This window comes from Athene cunicularia (genome assembly GCF_003259725.1).
Source record: "Athene cunicularia isolate RWA chromosome 6 unlocalized genomic scaffold, athCun1 chr6_part2, whole genome shotgun sequence".
NCBI classification, from domain to species: domain Eukaryota; kingdom Metazoa; phylum Chordata; class Aves; order Strigiformes; family Strigidae; genus Athene; species Athene cunicularia.
This window is the reverse complement of record NW_020799106.1, coordinates 1,719,923-1,743,233: the sequence shown is the minus strand read 5'-3', so window position 1 is coordinate 1,743,233 and position 23,311 is coordinate 1,719,923. Positions and strand designations below refer to the sequence as shown.

General features: G+C 38.9%; 1 protein-coding gene across 1 annotated transcript in view; it reads right to left on the bottom strand.

Moving 5' to 3' along the window:
* The window catches only part of WAPL (WAPL cohesin release factor), a 70,016-nt gene that overhangs the window by 32,756 nt on the left and 13,949 nt on the right, over window positions 1-23,311 (bottom strand). Inside the window, exons 3-4 of the mRNA XM_026851750.1 lie at window positions 15,098-16,147; window positions 8,930-9,048 (exon numbers count right to left, since the gene is read on the bottom strand). Of these exons, the coding sequence (XP_026707551.1) occupies window positions 8,930-9,048; window positions 15,098-16,147 (1,169 nt within the window). The remainder of the gene's footprint in view (window positions 1-8,929; window positions 9,049-15,097; window positions 16,148-23,311) is intronic.

The window sequence follows — 23,311 nt, the reverse complement described above, 5'->3', positions numbered from 1 at the left end:
CAAAAAAAAAAAAAAAAAAAAAAAAAAAAAGAGTCACAAAGCTTTTCTTGCACCAGACTTCAGAAGAAGTGCAAAATGTTTTTTCTTCCTCAAAGCTCACAGGAGGCCTTCAGGGCAGAACACGACAACGGGTCAAACACCCAAGTGAAACATGGAAATTGAACTTGAAGAAACAGAACAGTTTCATAAGTGTGAGATTTATTCTTTAACAGAAATAGTTAATGGTGTTCTGTTGGGTACACTGTACTTACACTGAGCACACTCAAAACCGGTCAGCTCAGAAGCAGAAACCGTATGGTTAGAATTACTAATTTGCCCTGAAACCTATGTTAAGTCTAATTAAAAGGGACAGGGTACAATAGTTTAGACACAGCGCCACAATACTGGAAACATATTACTTCAATCAAGAGAAGAAGAAAAACCTGCATCTGCCTGCGAGTAACTGTACTGGCACAAACACATCCTTGTAAAAACTGTTCCACAAAATCCCTGCCCTCTTTGTTGCTACACAAAGGCAGAGACACACGCACGCACACATCCCCCCCACCCTCCCCGCCGTTAATCCTAATCTACTCAAAGTGTCTCAATCTATTAACGGGAAAGCTTTACCAAATGCCAACAGCAATGAAATCCCAGTGGTCACAGGGCTGGGGTGCGTGCGTGTGCACACCCCCATAAGCGTTTCCATTTGGATCAGTAGAACATTTTTCAAGTAAATCTCCAGGACGTCCTCAGTTCTGACGATGTGGTTTGCATCACCAAGCCTGAGTACACTTACCTGATTCCCTTCCAGTGAAGCCCAACTTGGAGACGCTCTTCCGGAGCGCGCTGCCCGGAGGCCGCCTGGCACTGGGCACACCCTAAAGCACATCACAACAAAGCTAATCCAAGACACATCCAGAAGTTTGTGCTTAACGGGGACACTGGGCCCGAACCCCGAGCGTTTCATCCTCAAGATGTGCTTGTGTTGCCCCACACCATTACCTAAAGTGCATGAAGTCACAGACAGAGGCGAGTGAACCAGCCGCGCTCATACGGTAACGGGAGCTGCGAAGACAATTTTGCATATTCATCTGCATATAAAATTAAGCTCCCACTGGCAAATGAAACTGGTATATTTTAAACTCTTTGAGCATTTTTCCCATTTTAGAACTTTCTACAGGACTGAGGCCTTGTGCAATGTAACATTTATCCTACACAGTTATCCTGCGTTGCCTAATTACTAAAACACTGAGTTAATTACTGGGAACTACGCAACTCACGGTGGGGGCAGTGTGGAAACGCGAAGACGCAAGAGAGAATCTGGTTTCAAAAATGTTTTAATGCATCTTTGCTTCTTGACTAAGAATTAATGCCTGTACGAGCAGAAAATATAAAACACAAAGCATTTTCCATTCAACTGAAAAGCGTAAGAACACAAGGGGAGAAGGATTTCCGTACTTCTTATTCTTTTGTTCCACTTGCCTCTGCGAGGACTTGGCCTGTTACCTGCACATCGACCTTCCACCCCTACCTTTCTCAGAACAAAGCTATGTCTCAACTGATAAAATCTTTCTTGACACTGCACAGGAGACGAAATGCACCTCCAATAACGTTCCTACCACAGTTCTACCCAGCAGCTGTCTGTGGAGGACAGAAGAGGAAGCAGTTTTGCCAGGTGGAAGGATCTCAGCCTGGCATCTACCAGAACACACCCTTCTTCACCACGGTTTAATGTGAAGGAGTGGGAAGAAAATAATTTTGATCAGTATCAAATGATTGCTTTGAACTTGAACAGACCAATTTGCTTTCACTCTGAGATGGCTTCAAGGTGTTATGGCCCAACTCAACTCAGTCAAATTACAGTGGGTACTTCACCCTTCAAATTAGGTGACTAATCTAAAAACCTGCCAGTCCTGATTACTATCTTGTTTACTAACTTAAAAATTAAGAATTGGTTTTGGTCTATTTACATTATTAATAGAAGAAAAAAAAAATCCCTAAATGGTAAGCACTAGGAAGCCAGTATTAAATACGCTTACCAAAGAATCCAATTTTCCAAAGGTTAAATGAAAGAATCGTATCAATATGAAGCTTTGGTTTTTAACAAATCCACTATTTAAGAAACACATTTACCTTACCTTTTATCATCTCATTTTTTTGAAATTAATTTTTATACCAGCAATATAAAAGTTGCTTAAAATACACATGCTGTGTGTATAATTGGTTAGCACTCAGAACAGCTCATCCCTTGTGCATCATTCCACCAAATAGTTTTTGGACAAAAAAAACCCACAAAAAACACTTCAGGACTGGGCAGACCATCTGCCAGAAGCACCAACCAGTAAATGAAAGGAATGTACTGCAGAAGCAGCAACATGCTGTCACAGGTTGTCAGATCTGACCACCTCAAACTGCTGATGAAACAGACTGCTGGCTTAGCACTGAACTGATACAAGCTGGAGATTTCACAGAATAATTTGATTGTCAAAATTCAGCTCAACTCCTCAACAGAGTCAAAATAGCAAATGTCAACTAACTAATAATCTTTCCAATTAAAAAAAAAAAAAGGCAATTTTGACATCCTAAATTAGGACACAAATAGCAGCTCAATGTATGTAGTATTAGCAGTTTATTATCACTGAAAAAACGTTTTGCTATAACTATTCAACATTTTGGTCTGACACGCTTTTCCTAAAGGTTATGCAAGATAAAGACAAGCAGTTCTTTTAAAAATTAGCTCTTACTAGTCTACCCTGATCCTACTGTGAAATGTATGGAAAGGGCTATGACTGATACAGCAAAACTTTAGAATTACACTTCCATGGATGCTTTTCCAGGACTGCTTACCTCAAATAGGCTATGGAAAAATATTTAACCTGAGACTGTACACTTAAAGATAATCTTCACATGTAATAAATCTTAAAAAAAAAATATTTAAAGGAAATATCTTTTAAAATGTCATTTGGGGAAATGCAGGTTCTTTTGCAGGCAAGCAAAAATAAATACTATTTGCAAGATGTCTTTGATAAACATCTACTTTTAAAGTATAATACAAGCTAAATGGAAAACTACAGCTCAGAGCACAGCCTAGTTCCTTTCCCCTCCCATGCACACGTCATTGCCGTATTAGCTGTAAGATTACTCAGTCTAACCAAGAGCCATTGCATGGTTTCGTACTTCTCTGATTTCAAAACACTTTCAGAGATCAGGTACGAGGTACAAGTATTTCATCTTGGACTTCAAGTAAACTTAGACATAGCATTTGTTTCAAACTGATATTTATAGCTTCTTCCAGCCAGCACGAAGCACCAGTGGAAAAAGCTCACATCAACCCCTAAGAGATCTCATAGGTTATACCCTTAAACTTGTATTACAGTAAATCCTATTAGGAAAAACAGATTCACACATAAGCTTTATTTTCAAGGATTGACAGTTTCTCACAGTGCCTAAAATTTGTAACAGGGATATGGCAACTCAGTGAAAAGAACTTACTCATGGTAAAAACCTGCCCACAGGACAAGAAAGATGGAATTAAATAATCAACTATGGACTAGTTGCAGATCAAACTGAAGTCACACAAAAAATATAATTTTTTTTTACGTTTTGTTGGCTCAGCATTTGATAACTGAAAATTAGTGCTCTTCACATAGTAGTGATTTAACATGTCCTGCCAACTGGTCTGTCCAAAAAACACACTTGGAAATCTTGCACACATTTCTGTACCTTCCTGGGCACAAACCACAGCAGTTATTCCTAAAACTTGAATAAAACATGAAAAGCAATAAATAGTTCCAGGGTTGTGACTGGATCAAGTTTTTATCTTGGATACAGTGTTCAGAAGCAGCCTGTTGGCTAAGCCACATCTGAATTCAGCAATGATTTCATTCATGTATTCAACACTACTGTCATGACTAACTCTATTAATGTCACTTGATCAAAGGAATGCATATAATCCTGCTAACGCCGGCTGTGTTTAGTGAGCATTTCTCAGTTGCAATGTTGACTTAACCAGGTTAAAATGACTTAATCTCTCTTCTTCAGTTCCCTCAACTGAGTGGATACAATTGTTTACAGTCTCCCAGTGAACCCAACTGGGATTTGTGTGTTAAATGTTTCCTTTCAGGGGGTTATTTTTTTAACACAGATGGGTTCCTCAATTTAGTTCAACACAGAACATTGAGAAACTGAAGGAGAGAGGAAACGGGAGTGAGCAGGTAGAGCAAAAGGAGAGCAAAGGCAGCTTCACCAAAGACTTCTGTTGGTTATTTTCTGTCTTTTTCAGGAAAAAACAGTCCTTGCAGTAGGTAGGGCTTTGTTGGGTTTGAGGGTTTTTTAGTTGATTGTTTTTTAATGCATAATACAAGATCTCAGCTTTTCCTGACAATGTTTCACATTACTAGAATAACTTTCAAGCAGTGCCACTGTTAAAAACAAGGAAAGTTTTTTGCACTGGAAACTCTGCGGTCCAGTACTTGAGTGGCCCAACGGAAACACTGTGCTAATCAAGTAAAAGAGGCAAAGAGGTTTTTCCATACCTTATCCTGTACAAGCCAATGTGTGCACACAAAAGGGGGAAAAAAAAACCCTCTACACTGATGTAATGTTGTTCTTCCCATTCACTGTGCACATGTGGGGGAATATCTACAGAGCCACAATCCAGACGGGTTTTCTAGAGCTACCACCTCAACAAGCGAGTTTAGAGAAATTTCTTCAGTTGTAACAGGACACAAGAATCCGAAAAAAAATAGTTAAACCAGTTTGAATTTGTTTATAAACATTCAATTCTCATGGCAAAAGTGAGTAGTTAAGGGAAATACACAAATTTTAAGTGAAATCAGAAGTCACTCAGCAATGGACTAGCACTCAGGTCAGTTTTAGTTTGCACAGTTCATGAATCACCAGCCTAGACTTCCCATGCAGCGACTACTTTCCTCCTCATGTTACCAATCACAGAAAGTGTATGTTTCATCTTCTCAAGAAAATCTCAGTCTTTTATAGGTGCTAAACCACATTCTGTCAATTCATAAAGCATGGAAGCTTGATGAAATATCAACCTCTAAGAAATGAATTCCAAAAGACTAATTTGTCAAGGTCCCCTATTCTAAGGCACAAGAAAAATAAAATCCTGACACAGCTTGAAGTCTCATGCTACTTTGAGAACACACACCATGGAGACTGCCTTTGGGTATGTCTACTTGAAAGAGTCAGTGCTTTTTTCTGTTATACCTCCTTTGTCTCACTCCATGCGACAGAGTAAGTCTCCCGTATGTCTTGGCAGCACTGAAGAGCACTAACAGGAGGATTATAGTTTTCCTTGTCTCCTTGGCCCCTCAAGCTGAAATGCTCCCATACCTTATAATTATGATTTGCAACTCTATTTACATTCTTACCTTGGAATATTCAAAGGTAATCAGTATTCACCTTGTCTCAGTTGGTTTCCTATGGCCAGAGGCAGAACTAAGATCAGCGCAGAGCTGCAGGTTACTCTTTAGCACACGATTCCAGTTAAACAGCAGAGGGCCATCCCCGAAAATTTGCAGTTCAGAGGGTTCGGTGGTCCTGAATGACATGCTGGACAAGAGAACCGCTGAACTGACAGTACAGCTCTGGCACAAAATACCAGGCAGTCATCAACTTCTAGGACTGATCAATCAAAAGATTAAGTTTGGGGATAGACTAGTTCTCTTTATCTTACGTTTCTAAGTCGTTTTTTTTTCCAGGTTCCTATTTAGAGACATGCATAATTTGCATTAGACCACTGGGAACTGTTACAGAGTATTCCTACAAAAACTGATTTCTCCTCATATCCTGACTCCAGCCCAAGTTTGTGGTGAGAGAAGCAGGAGCAAGAAATCTCGGGAAACAATTTTTATGGACCCTATTTTCAAGCCTTTAGTCTATTTGGACCACAGCAACAAAAAGTTCGTGCGTACCTTACTGGGTTTTGCCTGATAACTGAGAATTAGTTTCATCTGTAGAAGGGGAACGAAGCTCAGAGGGACCAGCAGGTGGGACATCACAGCCCCACAGAGTTCCCCACCTTTTGTGCTAGAGCACGAGTTACTGAACCAGTTGAATTAAAATTGTAAACAGCTGCAAACAAACTTTTGCAGATGTTACTCATGTATGCTTCACACCCATAATTTGCAAGTCAACTAATGCCAGTATTTATGTACTGTAAGTACATAATTATGTTGCTACAGAACTTAATATTCCCCCCTGTAACTCAGGCTCAGGATAAAGAGATTTAATTCACTTAAAAGCAGAATTCTGGTGGAGACTTTACATACCTCCTACAATGTACACGCTACTGCAACCCTTATGCTCGTTATTACATGTGTGAATACCCCGGGATTCAGTGAGACTCCTTACGTTAAACCCAGCTCTCAAACACTGTTATTCACTACGTCAATAAGGTCTGTAATCTTTTATTACACATATGCTCAAAGTTTCAAGAACTGGACTTTAACATTAGAGTACAATGGTCAAGTTTCAAAAGCACAAACAAGCACGAGAGTCCTGCTGCTTACTGGAAAAAATACTTGTGCTTTGTGGATCTACTGGAGTTTAACCATACCACCTGCTGCTTCCTGAGGAACACAGCTGTTTGCTTTTCAGTTCAGCGTGATGCAAAGTGACATACCTCTAACACAGCAGAAAATAATTAATACTATACCTGCTAGTTTCTACAAGAAAAAAAGGTGGTGAGACAGTGAAGAAGTTCCAGAGATCATTTTTTTAGATCATTTAGTTATGGTCGTGTTAATACTTTTAGTCCTTTTTTTTTCATTCCCAGAATGAAAATTCCCTTAAAATGCAACTGAGATTAAGAGTCTCTATCTCTAGTTTAGGAAGATAATTATAGCGTCTCTAATTACCATCAAAACAAGTTTTACAAGCTTTTGCAGTAACTCCATGTAACAGTTGTATGATTGGAGAACATTAAAGTTTAAACGTTGAATCGCAATTACAGCAATTTCTACTTCTAGGTCCATTATATCACTACAGGGTCAAAAAGGCTGTTTAATTCTCACCCTTCCCACTTGAATTAAGTTTAGTCCCAGTTGAGAATTTTCTAGAGTTGAAACCATTTTTTCTCAGAGTACGATACTGCCGTAAGTTTTTTTCCCCACATCATTTCGTGATATACACATTCAAAACTAATTAAACCCCCTTTCCTATAAACATTAAACAAGAAACACATAAAATGCCATTATAGTATTTGAAGCATATAAATATTAAACTTTTTTTTAAAAAGTATAATTTACCAGAACACCCACAGCTGTTTTAATGCTGCTAAAAGATACAGCAAAAAAGGTACAGTTAAATTTACATTCCCTGTGCTTCTGTTTCTCAGCCTATTGTAACACGTTCACTGATAGGAGGGCGATTCTTAAAAACTGGTTATTTAATCAGCAGAAGCTGAGCAACTCTCATCTGTAAGAAATACTATTTATGTTCTGAAAAGACCCTCCTCACTTATCAATAGCCTGACTTCAAACTCTGGAGGCAAGAGCTCCCCATTCTGTCCAGAGTCACAAAGCAACAAAGAGAGATTTTTTAAATTTTTTTTTTCAAGAGGACATTACAAGTGACAGTACTTACTGGTCATGTGTCCTCCCAAACGAAAATATTCCCTTGCCTGTTTTGAGAAATAAATCAAATTTGCCCTCCTTTCTCCACCCACAAATCCACATTTTAAATGGAAAATGATTCTATAGCAACACAGCTGGGGATATACTAAATCTCCTGGTTCTGGAAGTGCAAAAAGAACCTTAAAAAACTATTTCAAGTGAAACTATCACATAACAGAAGTAATTAGGTACCTTTATGAGAAATTTTAGAGTGTGATTTAATTATTTAGGAAAAATAACAAGGAAAATTAAAAAATAATAATTTAGAACTGTTAAGACTGCTGAACATATTCTGAACACGTACAAAGGAGAGTTTCTATTGCAACATGCAGCTGCTGAGTCTTGCAAAACTTATGGAACTCAAAGGGAAAGGAGAAATACAAGTACATTTCCCTCTCCAGTTCCCTCTTTCTGCTATTACACCAGTTCTGGATCGCAACCATGTCGAGACAGCTATTCTCCTCAGCAGACAATGGGAACTTGTTATGCAAAAAGCATCTGAAAAGGCCTGTAAGCATCAGAAATGAGTATCCTGGACAAGCAAGTCATAAAAACTGCATTTAATGGAGATTACATCGATCCCACTACTGCAAACTTTCACCTAATAGCTAAACACAATTTTTGCTGTGTGCACATTCTTAAAAGCCTCAAAATACTGAGTAACCTATAATAAGAGGTATGATAAACCACACCTAGCATCAACAAAATGAATAAGTTCCATTCACAGTATGAAAGGGCAAATTCACACTGAATACACATAGCTTGGGTATACGGGGGTGGGACTGGGGGTTACTTTTCTTCTTTTCATGAAAAGGAAAAAAAAAAAAAAAAATCTCACTTTTCCACATGCTATTGAGGCACTTGTCCTTATAAAGTTTATACCAATGCCAAACTTAAAGCTTTCAGAAAGCTTCAATTATATATCATCATAGGTATTTCTTTTGAGAGCAAAGAAAAAAAATAAAAGGAAAAACCAAACCACACAGCATTTAATGGTGCTCTGCTTTAACAGTCATCTAGAAGGGAATGTATCTACCATCATGCAGCCCCAGACTTGCATCTGAAAAGTGAAATTCCCAGCAATTCATACAAAAAATTTTGTACTTGAAGGTTTTACCTTTCCAGATCTAATCTTAAAAGCCACAAAATTATTCCAAGTGCAGATGCAAACTGCAACAAAAGCCTCTTTATGTATACATACATATATATATATATATATATATATATATATAAATATATATATATAAAAAAAATCAATACTGAACAGTTAATTAACATAAGAACTTTGTCTTGGGCTCAGTATTATTACTCACCCGCTTTGGCCCACTAAAAATCTTCCTGGTGTTTTCCTTAGATTTATCACCTTGTTTATTTGTGGATTTCTTATTGCCTTCAGGCACACCAGATGCATCCTCAGAAAACTCCAGAAGATCTGTAAAATGTAAATATAGACATGAAACAACCATACTGAAAGCTGTTGAACTGCTGGAGCATTTCATGCATCGGACATTTCCACATGTAGAGCTTCTGAAATATAATAAACAATCTTCATTAGAAATCAACTTTAAAGCCAAACACAGTTCTGGATGGAGCTTAGGTTTACTAAACAGACTGTCATAATACACAGAAGATACAATACAAGGTACACTGTCACGATCATGATAGTACCTCTTGCCCGCTGTGTAAGCTTCAAGTTATTATTTCCCATTTTACACTCCTGTGAATCCCAGGTTACCTTTTATAGTGCTTATGTATGGCTTGCTGTTACAACTGTGCAGCAGACGAATTAAACAGTAGATGGGGTGCTTCAAAAGTGTGAAATTAAGAGATTTAGAAGAATATTTCTCACTACAATTACAGTACTAAACAATTGATCCTACTCCACTTCTCCTGGTCAGCCTGTTTATATTTGCCTATTCTGCTACAAAAAGTATTTTAAAAAAAGGTCATCGGCTCAGAAAGGGGTCAGCTAGAAGCAACCACTGAAGTGACCTTTCAACATACTCAATACTGGTTTTACCAGTAGTTCTAGTCCTCAGTTTTGGACTCTAAATCTGAAATTGACTGATCTAATTAAACTCGTGTCCTATTTTTTCTTTCTAGCCTTGTGTTGTGTTTGAAGCATTATCCCTTGGAGACCAGTTTTTTACTCAGTATAAACCAGAAGTCACCATCACCTTCAAGATGGAAATAAAGACAGACACAGAGAAGCACTGCTTCATCTGATATACAGTTTAGAAAACTGATCTATTCCAGAGAAGCTGCCGCTACTTGAAAACTGCAGAAAAACAAGCAGGCTGGATAAGTTCCTCTAATCCCAAGCGCCCTCACAACCAGTAACCAGGACCAGTCCAGTGCCTAGGTGAGGAGGGAATCGAAAGTCAATCAGGCAAGTAAATTTCTAATGGCACTCACAAGGACACAGAAGTGATCTAGTCTGGGGGATGTAAGTATTCTTAGAATAAGGCTCAAAAGTTTCTTAAATTGCAGTAAATTTCAGTGGGCTTGGCAGCACCAGACCCAGGCTCACATTCCAGACCACTGGTTTTCAGTTTAGTTGTACGATGTGTTCTTAAACTCCAGCGCTGACAACATCAACAATCCCTCTGAAAATAGCTGACTTGAAAAGATGCTTTAGTCTAACAGAGAACAAAACACTACAGAGCAATTCTCATTAACTGAAATAAAGCAAAACTACTTGCAAATCTATATAAAAGTCAACTTAGTCTTTTGGTGGAACTCAAAGGAGTCAACTGTTTTGATACGCAACCTTACAAATCCTGAAATATTTTAGAAGCAGCCAGGCACCGAATGTAATCCCCAAAGAAAGTCAAACCAACAGAACCTGAACCCTCCTATTGTAGATTAAAAGCTAAAAAAATAACTCACTGGACTACAGTAATTACAAACATGCAAGTCACTCCAGAAATGTGGGACATGTTTTCACCCACCAAATCAGCACAATAATTTGTGCCTTGTGCTAAGACTTGGAGCTGATACTGTGGTTAATAATGACTAACAGTGCTCTGTATCAACTAAGCCACACCTTTAAAATCATCTAAGTTTGTCTGAATTCTACTCCTATGTGATACTGAAATAACCCATTTAAATTAGGCAATTTTAAATTCAAAGAAACGTTTTAACTCCTACTTACAATAGGACAATTTTGCATTTTCTGACACTGCTAGTATAGCAATCACTTTCAAGATTAGTTTCATAATATTATCTGGGATGCTTTTATTTGAGCAATGCTCTTTGGGGCCTTCTAGGTATCCTAAAAGCACTCTGCATACATATCTCACCAGATTTCCAAATCCAACCTAAACAGGGTGTAGGGGAGAAGTCTTCTGTTAATATTAACTGAGCCAGGCAAAGACACGAGGAGGTGGTAAGCAGAACTCCAATGAAGCTCTTTTCCACTGGCTCTCTCTTGTAGGGATGGGGTTTTTTCCACCTCACAGAAGATGAACATGTTCACCTTTTTCTCAATATGAAAGCATGTAAGGCCTCTTCTCCTCTAACCAACCATTTTGAAGGCATTTATAATCTTTGAGATAATTTGCCTGTCTTGGCTTAAATTGGAAAAATGTTCCAAGACCAACTAGAAGGCAACACCACAGTAAATCTCCTGGGGAAAAACAACACACTTTTGTTTTAGTGCCTAAGGGTAATTCTGCAAAAGATTTTGAAGTCCAAACAGGATCTGCCTTTGAGGACACTGATACCTTTAACTGGCTAAAAATATTTACCAATTAAGGTGATTCAGTTTTTGAGGTGGTGCAAAGGAAGAAAAAAAAAATTGGGCAAGTTCGCTCATCAGAAATGAACTGAGTATTAGATGCTTATATACAAAAGCTGTTTTATTATCCGAAAATAGTATAGGGATCTCATCTTGATCACGGAAAGGAAAAAGAACGCATGACACAAAGGTGAAGCTGTATATAAGAACTGATTTACAAAGCAAGAGGCTAAGCTGTAATACTTACAAGATAACTGCTACTATAAATTAAACCAAGAATACTGTAGTTCTTCATTACTACACTGCTTATGAGATATATAGTGACGGAGGTGAACCAAATAAACATAAGCATGTTAGAGAGGACAATCTTCAAATCTTCCTTTAGCAGAAAATTTCACAGCAACTGTTCTATCCTGCTTATGTAAATCTATATAGAGATATGGAAATGTTTAATTTTAGTCAATTTTTTCTTTTTTCTAATGCCTGTCACTTTCTGTAGTAATTTTATTGTCACGCCAAACTGAAAAGTAGTAAAGCAAGCATTAACATAGCCCTAGGTGTCCCAGCTGAACGGGTGGACAACAGAGCATTCTGAGACTGCAAGTTCAGAAGTTAAATATGTTAGAAATCTTCATGACCACCCAAAAGACAGAAACTAACTGATAACACAGTTACCTCCAGAAGTAGAACCGCCTCCAAAGATACAGGTTTGTCCTTCAAAACAAGTCATCCTGTATCCTGGCTAGTGAAACGACACAGGTACTGTTTCAGGTGTAGAGAAGTCTCTTCAGTACTTTTAGCCCCTGGCATTCTGGCAGACTACAGAGGCTCAAGTGAAAGGAGTTGGCTGCACTGCGCTGCTACACCAACTGACAGGGCAGAACTTTAGATTGCAATGGCAAAAAAATGGCACCTGTGAGTAGAACTCAAAGCTTCATCAAACATCTCAAAGTTATGAAGTACCTTCATTAAAAAGAAAAGTTTGTGAACAGCATCTAGGAATTTAAAAGTTGGAGCATCTCCTGGTTTGGGCTTTTTTGGGGGATTTATTTTGCTTTTTTCGTGTTTTTTAATCCTTTCAGCATGCAAGCCTATCATACAAGTGAACAACAGAAAAGATGCTTCAGTGAAAGACAGTAACTAAAATGGAATTTATCCAGTTGGCGTTTTGTCCTGCACTCACAATGTTTTCCATCTAGTCTTTAGTGTTTCCTTAAATTTCATTTGCAGAAGCATTTAAATATGTATTATTAAACTTACTTTCCCTCAACTGTGAGCTAGTAGACTGGAAGGAACCGTCCATTTCCAGTTCCATTAGAAAATCTCTGCATGCTGTTTTATACTAAGATGCTAAAATAGGTTTCATAAACCCAGGCCTAGATTATGGCAAGTAACCAAATTGGTCTTATGGCCAAAATTTTGTAGGACTAATAGAAAGCATCAAATCTACTGAAAAACTGTCTATGCCATATAACATTCCTTAGTCCACAGAATGTCAAAACCAGGAATTTCCAGGACTGGAATTCAGAGAGCAATCTGGCATCTCACCTGCCAACCTGGAACAGACACACCGGCTTTTTATCCGTGGATTTATTTGTTAGTACAGAACTCAGCACCTCTCAGTACTGAGTGGAACTTCAGGAACAAGTTTGAGATGTTCTGAAAGCCTTTTCTAAAGGTCGAATTCAAAGCTGGCGTTTTCCATGGACACAGAATCCACTTTTTTTCAGTATGTAAAGACAACACCTCACAGCAATGTCACATATTTTACTGCAACTTCAGGTTGTGATCCAGAAGCCCTTGAGAAATTCTCAGGCTCAGCACGACTACATTCAAGGACCTTACTATGGCTGTTCTGAGCGATCATGATGCTCAAAATTTTCAAAGGTCTGAGAGAAGACAGCATGAAATGTATCAAGGAGTCCTACAAATTTTAGGGCAACTTTTATTATCTGTAGTATAGGTTTAAACCACAGAATGTGCTGCAATTTAGGAAAAGAACTTCCTGTCATCCTTTGAATTTTTAGAAGAAAGCAAGTCAAATCTTACCCGGCTACAGTAGCACAAAACAGGAATCAAATGAGCAAAGGAGAAGCAAAATAAAGGGGAAGCATCTCTCAGCAGAAGCACTGAGAGGTAGCTCTTACCCCAGAAGTGTTATTAAGAAACTAACAACACACAAATTTACATCTACCCGTGCCATGGGAGTCTCTTAGGAAGATATTTCACAGAAATAATCTGTGATACCTCGGAGTATAATGGCCTCCTTGGTGAATGTAGTGCTGAATGCAAGCTGTAGATATTCTGAGACTCCAGAGGACAGCAACTGAAAGGATTATTTGATGGGTCAGCATCTCAGCTGCATTAACGCTATAAGTGATTTTTTTTTTTCCTTGGAATAAATGGCTGAGCAAAGACTTGTGAGAGAAAGGGACTCAGATGGAGTATTTCATAAGTGGCCCTGTAACTTAAATCCATTTTCCAAAGACACTAGAATGCAAATATCTGATTGTAATGAATTTTACAAAAACAAATCTAGGGGGGGTTTGTTTGAAAAACACAACCTTCTCATGTAACATCAGTATCAATTTGGCCCTTTTATAGTTTGTAAAAAACCCTAGCAGTTAAATTCACATTTGATTAAAAGGCTTACAGACAATTCTGGTTTTAGAGACCACTATAATTAGAACAGAGAAATGATCATTTTTTTTCCTACGAAATTTTATTTCTGGATTATATTAGTAGAAGCTATTTGTAGGCAGAAACAGCTTCTCCAACATTTGCAAGGCTAGACTTGAGCCCTCCCCTCTCCCCATCACAATGAAATACATTATGCCAAAGTCTTACAAATGTAGCTACACTGAATGGATAAAAACTTCTCATGCTTCACGCTCCAAAATGGAGGACCAAAAGTTTCCTAGAACAGTGGCAGTGCTTTGAAATACTTACTCCAACATGCATGATTCACTAGCATTGGACTTTTTCAAGAAGAAAAAGCTAAAAGAAACCTTTCGCTGAAGTTATTCCTTTTCTTCACCCACACACCTCAACCTTGATCAAAGTCATTAGATGGGACCCAACCGACCACCAGGCAAGTGTTAATTTTTCAAAGGCACTCAAACTCCAGCACTTGCTCAGCATATTTTGTGTGAACAGTTTTACTTATATGTGTGTAAGTGTATGTATGTGTACACACACACACACCCCCACCCTGTCCCTGTGCAGAAGACAGAGAGCTAAAAACTGGAAACAAAACTAGAAATACATCAATATGCAGAGATACAGCTAAAGCCAGTCGTCTGACTGGCATCCCAGGGGTCCCCACATCTTCCCTCTCAAGCCATGCATCCTTGAATAAGACGGAAATCAAGAAAGGTCCAAGGTCTTTACAAACGCGTTCAAAAAAAAAAAAAAAAAAAATCCCAAAAGGAAAATGATATTTCACATCTCTAAGAGCTACTTAATTTTCTGCACTCAGCTCCGTAATCTTGGGTTGACGTGGAGCTTCTGTGGGAAGATATCTGCTGTCCCGGCATAGGTACTGTATATGCTCAACCCACCAAAAAGGTAAGAATCTTCTGTTCTAAAAGAAAAAAAACCTCTAGCACCACATCAGAACTAAGCGAATTTAATTTTCAGGTTTCCAAATCAACAAACTCCTAGGTATACTGCAAAAAGACCAAAATACAAAGGTCAACTAAATGTAAATATTAAGTATGTATTCCAGAAGAGTTCTCCTTACCCGCGTTAGTACTGAGCTGGCTATCCTGGGAACAGTTTTCATTGCCATCAGAGGTTGACTGTAGCGAAGAAGATGGTGCAGTTCTAGTTCGTTTTTTGTTAGCTTTCCTTTCTGCTACCTGCCACTCTTCATCTTCATCCTCACTCTCACTCAAGTCATCAAACCCAAAGTACTTGATTTTGTAATTGGAACTCCCAGAACTTCGAGAGGCGCCTTCATCTCCCCCTCCCTCATCTTGATCATCAAACCCAAAAAACTCTAATTTGACATCCTTTTTGGATTTGGTATTGCTTGGTCGAAACCTGGTTGTAGTTTTTGTAGTAGCAATGTCTGCTTTTTTCCTTAAGCGGCCAGCTTCTCCCAGGTCAGTAGGGGCTGCTGTGGTAAATTCATCGATTCGTTCCATGGTATCCTGTATAGTAACGTTACAAACTGACAAGCAAGATGGATGTAGAACAGTGTAGTCTCTAGTCCGTCCAACCGTCCCTCTAAAACTGGTCCCGCTACTTAAAGAAACTTTTCTTGTTGGGTTCAGACCATCATTATTTGACTCATTGTTTGCTTTGGATAAAGACTGACTAGTGCCATCCATTAGCTTGTCAAAATTTGTTGCCCCCTGTGGTTTTGCTTTGTTGGATCGACAGTATGTCCTACAGTTGCTTGGCCTAGGAATAGTTTGCACAAGCTCTTCACTAATGGCTTCCTTTGGATTTTCAGTATCTTCTTTATCACACTCCTCATCCTTGCTCTTCATCTCCGAGAGATGTTCATTGTCAAAATCTAATATATACTCTCCAGTTCTGGTGTCTTCAGATTCATCCTCCCATTCATACAAGTGAGTTCTTAATGGCCCCTTTGTCTGAGATGGTTCTGATGGAGAGTCTGCTGGTTTTCCGATGTGGGAGTCCCAAGAATCAGGCAAGTCCTTGGCTTCAATGTTGTATCCAGAAGTGTCTGTAGTTTCAGCATTGCTTTTGTTACCGTCTTCAGCATTCTCATAGATGAGATGACTGTTCTTCTCATTATCTTCATTCAAACTCTGTATTTTATCTACAAGAAAAGACAACTTTATTACCAAAAAAGCATTATTAAAAAAATAAATCATCACCCTTGCAGGCAACTTTGAAAAGTCACAATATAACAGCGAATGTTCAGTGCTCAATAACAAAAAACATTAAAGAGGTCCTTGTCCTTCTGGTTTATACTTTTTAAGCCTTCCAGTGACCCTGTGGGAAGCACATGCTGGAGAAGGTTCACTGCAGGACTTGTGACCCTGTGGAAGGGACACACGCTGGAGCAGAGGAAGAGCATGAGGAGTGCTCCCCCCGAGGAGGAAGGAGCAGCAGAGAGCGTGTGATGAACTGCCCGAAACCCCCATCCCCTGCCCCCTGTGCTGCTGGGGGGGAGGAGGGAGAGAAACCAGGAGTGAAATTAAGCTCAGGAAGGTGTTTTAAGATTTGTTTTATTTCCCATTAGCCTACTCTGATTTGATTGGTAATAAATTGTTACTTTTCCCAAGCTGAGTCTGTTTTGCCCGTGACAGTAACTGGTGAGTGATCTCTCCCTGTCCTTATCTCCATGCATTAAATTGTCTCTCCCCTGTCCAGCTGAGGAGCGACAGAGCAGCTTTGGTGGGCTCCTGGCATCCAGCCAAGGTCAACCCACCACAAGGCAATATCATGTGAAACGGAAAACACGTAAGAATCAATGAATTATCTGAGTTTGCATATATTCATTTGTAATACTCCAAGATGCAGTACCGCAGCCGACTGCAGCAGGAAGGGATGCACGGGCAGGTTACAGCTGCTTCTTCAGATATTCCTGATCCAAGAACTAAAGCATCATCATAGCAGAAACAAAAACCGGCATGGGCCACAGAACCTACTGATGAAGTTAAATACATTTGCTGAAAGTTATCTTATGATTCACTGCCTAACGCATTAACTGTGCAGCTCCTAAAACCCGTGGAAGCAATCCACTGACATAGCTACTGAAAATGCTGCAGTCCCCATTACAACTGTACCACAAGTTTTAATCACTGCACCCTGGACAGAATGGCACACAACTTCAGCAACAGCTGCTTCAAATTAAAATATCTGGACTTCCAGAAGAAATACAGAAAATGCAATTCTCAAAATTTTAAAACTGAATCACTTCTGAAATGCAGGTTTTTACAACAAACTTCTACAGATCTGAAGAGGAGCTGCTGCCAAAAGTCAGGCTTGCGCTTCTCCAACCCATAGCCACACTTGTATTTTATGCTGTCGAAAAGAACAAATTCCACTATAAGAAATCAGTTTTTGTAAGATTTGTTTCTAGTCGAGCAGTATCCACACAACACATAACGCCAGGAAAGACAGCACTAAGTCCTTCCCCTGCTGTCCTCTCAACTGGCAGGGAAACCAGTCCCTTTGGTTTTCCCGAATACCAACAATAGCTCAGTGGATCTGGTACCAGAGTTTCACGAAGACTCCATTTGCACCTGCCATACCCTGTTGCTGCACCTCACACAGATACCCAGAAATACAAATGTGTTATTTTCTAGAAACAAGACAAGCAGAAATTTCTTTGAAATTTCTGGGACAGTATAACCAAATGCAGGAACCAAGGTGTCGCCCGTGTACTATCAACACTCACTGTACTGGCTGCCTAGGCCAGGAGAAGCAAGATAAGAAGTCTGACTGGAATGCAGAAGACCCTGACACCCAGAAGAGTAGCACATGAGATAAACTGGAGAAACAGAAGCCACTGGGACAGGAACAAGCAGGAAAAAAAATCCTAGAAAAGACCACACTTCGAAGACACAGGTGCAGAATGTGACAGTAATAAAAGAAGCTCCCCTGGCAGAATGCAACCCTAGCAAATACTTCCTAAACTTGTCACTAACATGAAGGCTTTAGCATCCTTCAGCACCAGTCCTGACTTCATCAGCTACCGCCTACCCGAGCAGCACTGGAGTTTCATAGCAGCGATCAAAAGGTTTCAACCTTTCTAATGAGGAAAGTGAGCATCAGCCCCGTTCCGGAGACTTCTGTTCCTTTGTTTTCAAATTAAACCAGCATCATCTAAATGCCATCCTAGCACACATGCTTTATAAAAGAACTTAAGGTGCAAACAGAAAATCCTAGTGAAAGAAATGACTACGAAGTCAAGATTTGCAGGAAATTAGTTTAATCCTAGCTGAAATTCCTCAGGGAGACAGGACAAGTAATATCTCACTGCATCTGGGTTTTCTGGGAGTCCAGCTGAGGTGTCTCTCAAAAGTTTACATATTCAGCTAGAAATAAAAAAAAAAAAAAAAAGCAAAAAAAAAGCTCTTCACAGAATATATGAAATGCAAAACTAAATTCCCCGAAGTACATCAGTCCTAGCCATCTCAGTGATGGAATCTTGTTTAATCTTTTTCAGCAGCCATACATTATACAAGAAACCTTGTCATTCCCATTTCAATCTCATACTTGTGATAATCTAAGAGGCCCAACCAAAATTAATCTTTCTGTTATCAGAGAGCGAGTTTGACAGAGTACAACAGGTTCCTTTTTCCCCTCATATGTTTAATATTATTGTGCAATTGTAATACTTAGGCTTGAAAACCATCAAATTAAACTAAAAAAATTTTCAGACTTTCTTGCTAAAATAGACTATTTTGCAGCCTCACCACTACTGTTCCATATCCAAGAGCACATTTTCTTGAATTAATGAAGTCTAAGCAACTTTAAAAATAAATGTATTTCAAATATGCCTGACTGGGTTTACTAAATTTCACTATGTGTATCTGGAAAGGGAATGGTTTTCCCATCCCAAGGAAGTCCAGGATTTTAAAGAGCCACATTTCATCCCAGGACCAAATCAAATCCCATCTTCCCAGGGAAGGACTATGTGTGCACACGCACATCACAACCCAAGAGTCAAATAATTCAGGAATCTGGTCTGAGATTAAAAGATCTGAACTTTATTTTTACATTGTCTTAGCCTGAATCATTATCTCAGCTACAGTCTGTACTCTCAAGTAGAAGAGATAATCAACACATCAAGCCTGGAAAACAGACTGAAGAGGCCAAAGAGATAGATATAGATATAGATATATAAGACATACAGCTAACATACATCATTAGCACTGACAAAAAATTAATGGAAAAAGTTACCAAGGAATCTGTCTCCAAAAAAACATTAACTGACTATTCCGAAAAAGGTTTTGTGGGGGTTTGGGGGAGGTTTTTTGTTAGTTGGTTTTGGTTGGGTTTTGTTGTTTGTTCTGTTTTGTTTCGGTTTGGTTTTTTACACTCTGCTACTAGCACATGACAAAAATCATGACTACCCTAGAATATATATTTTCAAATATGTTATTTTAAAAATCCGTAATTTTAATATGCAAAAAGCAAAGATATTCAGGGAGTGCATATTTAAGTCTTTCACTTCAGATCACTTCATCTAAAACGCTCTCTGAATTCTTCTGTTCATTCATCAGTTCTGAAGCAGTGTTTAGCAGCTGAAACCACTTTCCTTTCCCCGTCCCTTGCCAGGAAGTTACTCTGGCAGTAACCAAGAGCTAAAGCCATCATCTACTAGGGCTTTGTGAAAAGGAGGATCCTTACGACACATCAACTACAGTGCTGCTTTTATTTTAAAAATTTTTTCTAACATACATTAGACACTCCAAGTAATAATAAATCCAAACAGATCCCTAAAACTCACTCTGAATGAAACTATTCATTTTGATTCTCTCGTTACATACACTGAAAAATTACTCTACAAATTGTTCTAGAGTATTTTAGAATGTGCTAAAATTAGCCTAATATTTGTAGGGCTCTGAGCAAACAACACAGTCCCATCTAGCTGTCCATGACCTATTAAGGGAAGAAAACTTTCGGCTCTCTTATTACAGCAGCCTCATTTGGACAAACTGAAGCATCAGTTGAGAGATGCATTATGACAAAAACAATCCTGCCTCACATCTAGTCTCTCCATTTCCATTTTTCGGTCCTTGCTGCGCTGAGGCCGTTACACCACTCCTTCCCAGAGTGGCTCCCATTCTCATCTCCAGTTTCACACTCACCCAACCTGCCTGCTCTTCTCCATGTGCTCATCCCCAACAGTCCCAAGTACAAGTCTGAGGGAACTGAGCTAGCTATTAATTCCACAACGCCGGTCTCCACCACCTCTAAGAGAGCCAAACCCGCACAGGTACTTCAAGGCATTAGTTCAGCTCCATGTTAGTGACATTTGGCCAGGCTGGGTCAAGGCAGCAGCACCATACACACCTAAGCCTTCCTGTCTTGAATTCCTTGTTCCTCTTCATCTGCAGATGTGACTAAAGTAAGTTCCTCAAGCCAGCTCAGCTGACTAATAAATAACAAAACCATTCTACCCCAGACAAACAGCTTTCTTGATGTTCGTTTTACTCCTCTTCCAAGAAATGATCTTAAATGCAAACGTTCACAATTAACAGCTCCTTCTGCACCACAGCAGGGCTTCTGCTGCCCTTGCATAAGCTATGCAGCGTTTTAACTAACTTAGAATTTTGAATTGCCTCTGAAAAGACTCCACAAGTATCCACAAACTGTTACATCTTATTTCTCACTCTGCACTAGTGATTTAAAACAGCAAAGTTACTTTTAAGCAGCAAATAAATGGCAGCCTAGATCCTCCCCCTTCACTTTGTGCCTATCAGCCACCAAAATTTTAAAACCACTCAGTAATTCAGAAGTCCTAGTGACTGCAGCTGGGAGGGTTTTCCATCTCCAATAAAAAAAACGAGGCTGATGGAAGATTTAACCAGTAAACTGCTTACTGTATAGCAGGTAGAAAGTCTGGCTTGAGAACCGCATCACCGTGATACACTCGTGGAGAACTAAGCAGTGACATTTAGAGGAATACTTCTCACAGGATGCTTTGGCAAGCCATTGGTTTCATCTTAGGGTGGGTCAATAGGCGTCAGACTGAAGCTTCTATACCAGAAATTACTGCAAACCACTTGCTAATTGTGCAAAGGTGTACAATACCAGCAATTCTGATAACCTTGATTTTTAAAATTACTATATTTATCTGGAGTAACTACTACAGCAGAAGCTAGCAGGACTGTAGGAAATGTAACGTGTAGTTTTATTTGCAGATACAGAAAGCACAGAGAAAATACGAAAAAATGAACTAATTTTGAAAGAGTAGATATTCTGTAGTTCAGAGGCGTGTAATTTCTCCTCCCAATTTTAACTACAATTAGGCTCTTTGGGGCTCAAATACCAGAATAAGTCTCCCAAGTAATTTCAGATCAGCAATAGCATCTAACTATATAACCCACCAGTGAGTTTTGTGAGGGTTTTTTCCCAGGTATTAGCACAATATTCCTTAAAAATGTAACAATCTTCTGTAGTAATCATTATTTGTTTTCTGTTTAAATCTCTAGAACTTAATTTTACCAGAGTACAAGGGAATCAATTTAAATGACTGGGAGCTCTAAATTAAATGACAAATACCCATGCATTTATACATACCTCTTGCTTTATTTTATGCTCTAGTTTATGTCATTAGCAAGATGAATTTAAAAAAGTGAAACTTCTACTCTTTCCTACCAAACCCACTGAGATATTTTCAGAGATGCACACGACCAAACCTCACAAAACTATATTTAAGTGATTAAGATGATTATTATCCCAAGTAACCTTTGTAAGATGACCGTTAGAGACAAAAATTCAAGCTTATACACGGCAAGATATTCAATTTATTTAATAGTTTATACCCCTCTAGATATGTGAAAACACTCAAACAGTAGGAATGTAACCAAGTTCTCAAAATCCCACTTTTTCAGTAATAAACCTTTGCTTTTTCAGTAATAAACCTTTAAGCATTAAACAAATGCACATCTAGACTTACTGTATCACTTAGACTAGATGAATATGAAGAGAATATTATCTTCACATCTTTTTTTAAAAATACATATTTGATACAAGCACTTATTAGATGGAACGAATGCTATTCTATATATCCAACAACACAGAAAATGCCTTGTGGCTACCACGAGTAGTCACAGAGGGTCTACCTCTTGCCTTTTCATTTTTGAGCTCATGTTCAAAAGGAAGACTGCAATTCTAGACTACTTTTTTTTTTTTTTTTTTAAGCAAAGTGAATTTTCTTTAAAGACACCTGTATTCCTCAGCTGGACACCACTGACATTTCTGACATTAAAACGTCTCAGATTTCAACTTTTTTTCTTCATTAAATACCCATAACACATCTCACCCTTATTTCAAAAGGTTCTTCTTCTAAAGAAGCTGATATCTACCTGAAAACGCACTCCCAAATGGCCCTCAGAAGCATTATTATTTCTTCACTGTACTATATGAGAAAATGAAGGAATATCTCCCGATCCACAAAACATTTAGATTGATCACAGTAATAACACCACATAATTACAGACTTGTTGAGATGGCGAGAGGTCTAAAAAAATTGCAAGGCTTTCAGAAACTGCCAGAATGAAAAAAAGACCACCTTTTATTTTTTTTTTAAATTGCATGCCTGTTTTTCCAGAGCAAAAGCCATGCTAGGCCAGTTGAGCAGCACCTCTAGTACTAACTCAAGCTGCCTTGTAGCACAGGCATTGAACATCAAAAGGGGACTCTAAAGCATCTCTCTATTCACCTGGCTCAAAAAACTTCACTTCTGGCTGATAGAAGAAAAAGAAATTGCAAGAACTAACAAAGAGATATGACAATTTGTCTCCCACAACTGGCTAAGCGATTCCAGTCATTTTATATTGCATACATGGTAAAGAAACATAAATGCATAAGTTTTAAAAATGTAAAAATGTGAGTAACTCTAAACTTGGTCTTTTACTGTCCCCCACTGCTTAGAGTGGTGTGGAACATGTTCCTTACTTCCTTCTCACCGCTGGTAGTGACACATACACATAAGGGGAGCTTACTGGTACAAGGAACAGAGGGCTGTGACAGCCACTGACCAACACCATCTGTAAGTACAAGAAAGCTCTCTGTGAAACAAGTGAGCATGATCCCAAGACCGAGAAATAAGCATCAAGAGACCAAAAGGAACAGGCAAAAACCAGCTGCACTACCTATAGCCACAACAGGCCAGCAGAATCCAGAGCGGCCAGGAAAAGATGCTACTACGAGAAACAGTTCAATGAGTAATTAACACAACGTTTTCCTGCTGGTGATTTTGAAAGTAGATACAGGTAGAGAATACTAGAAACTACCTGAA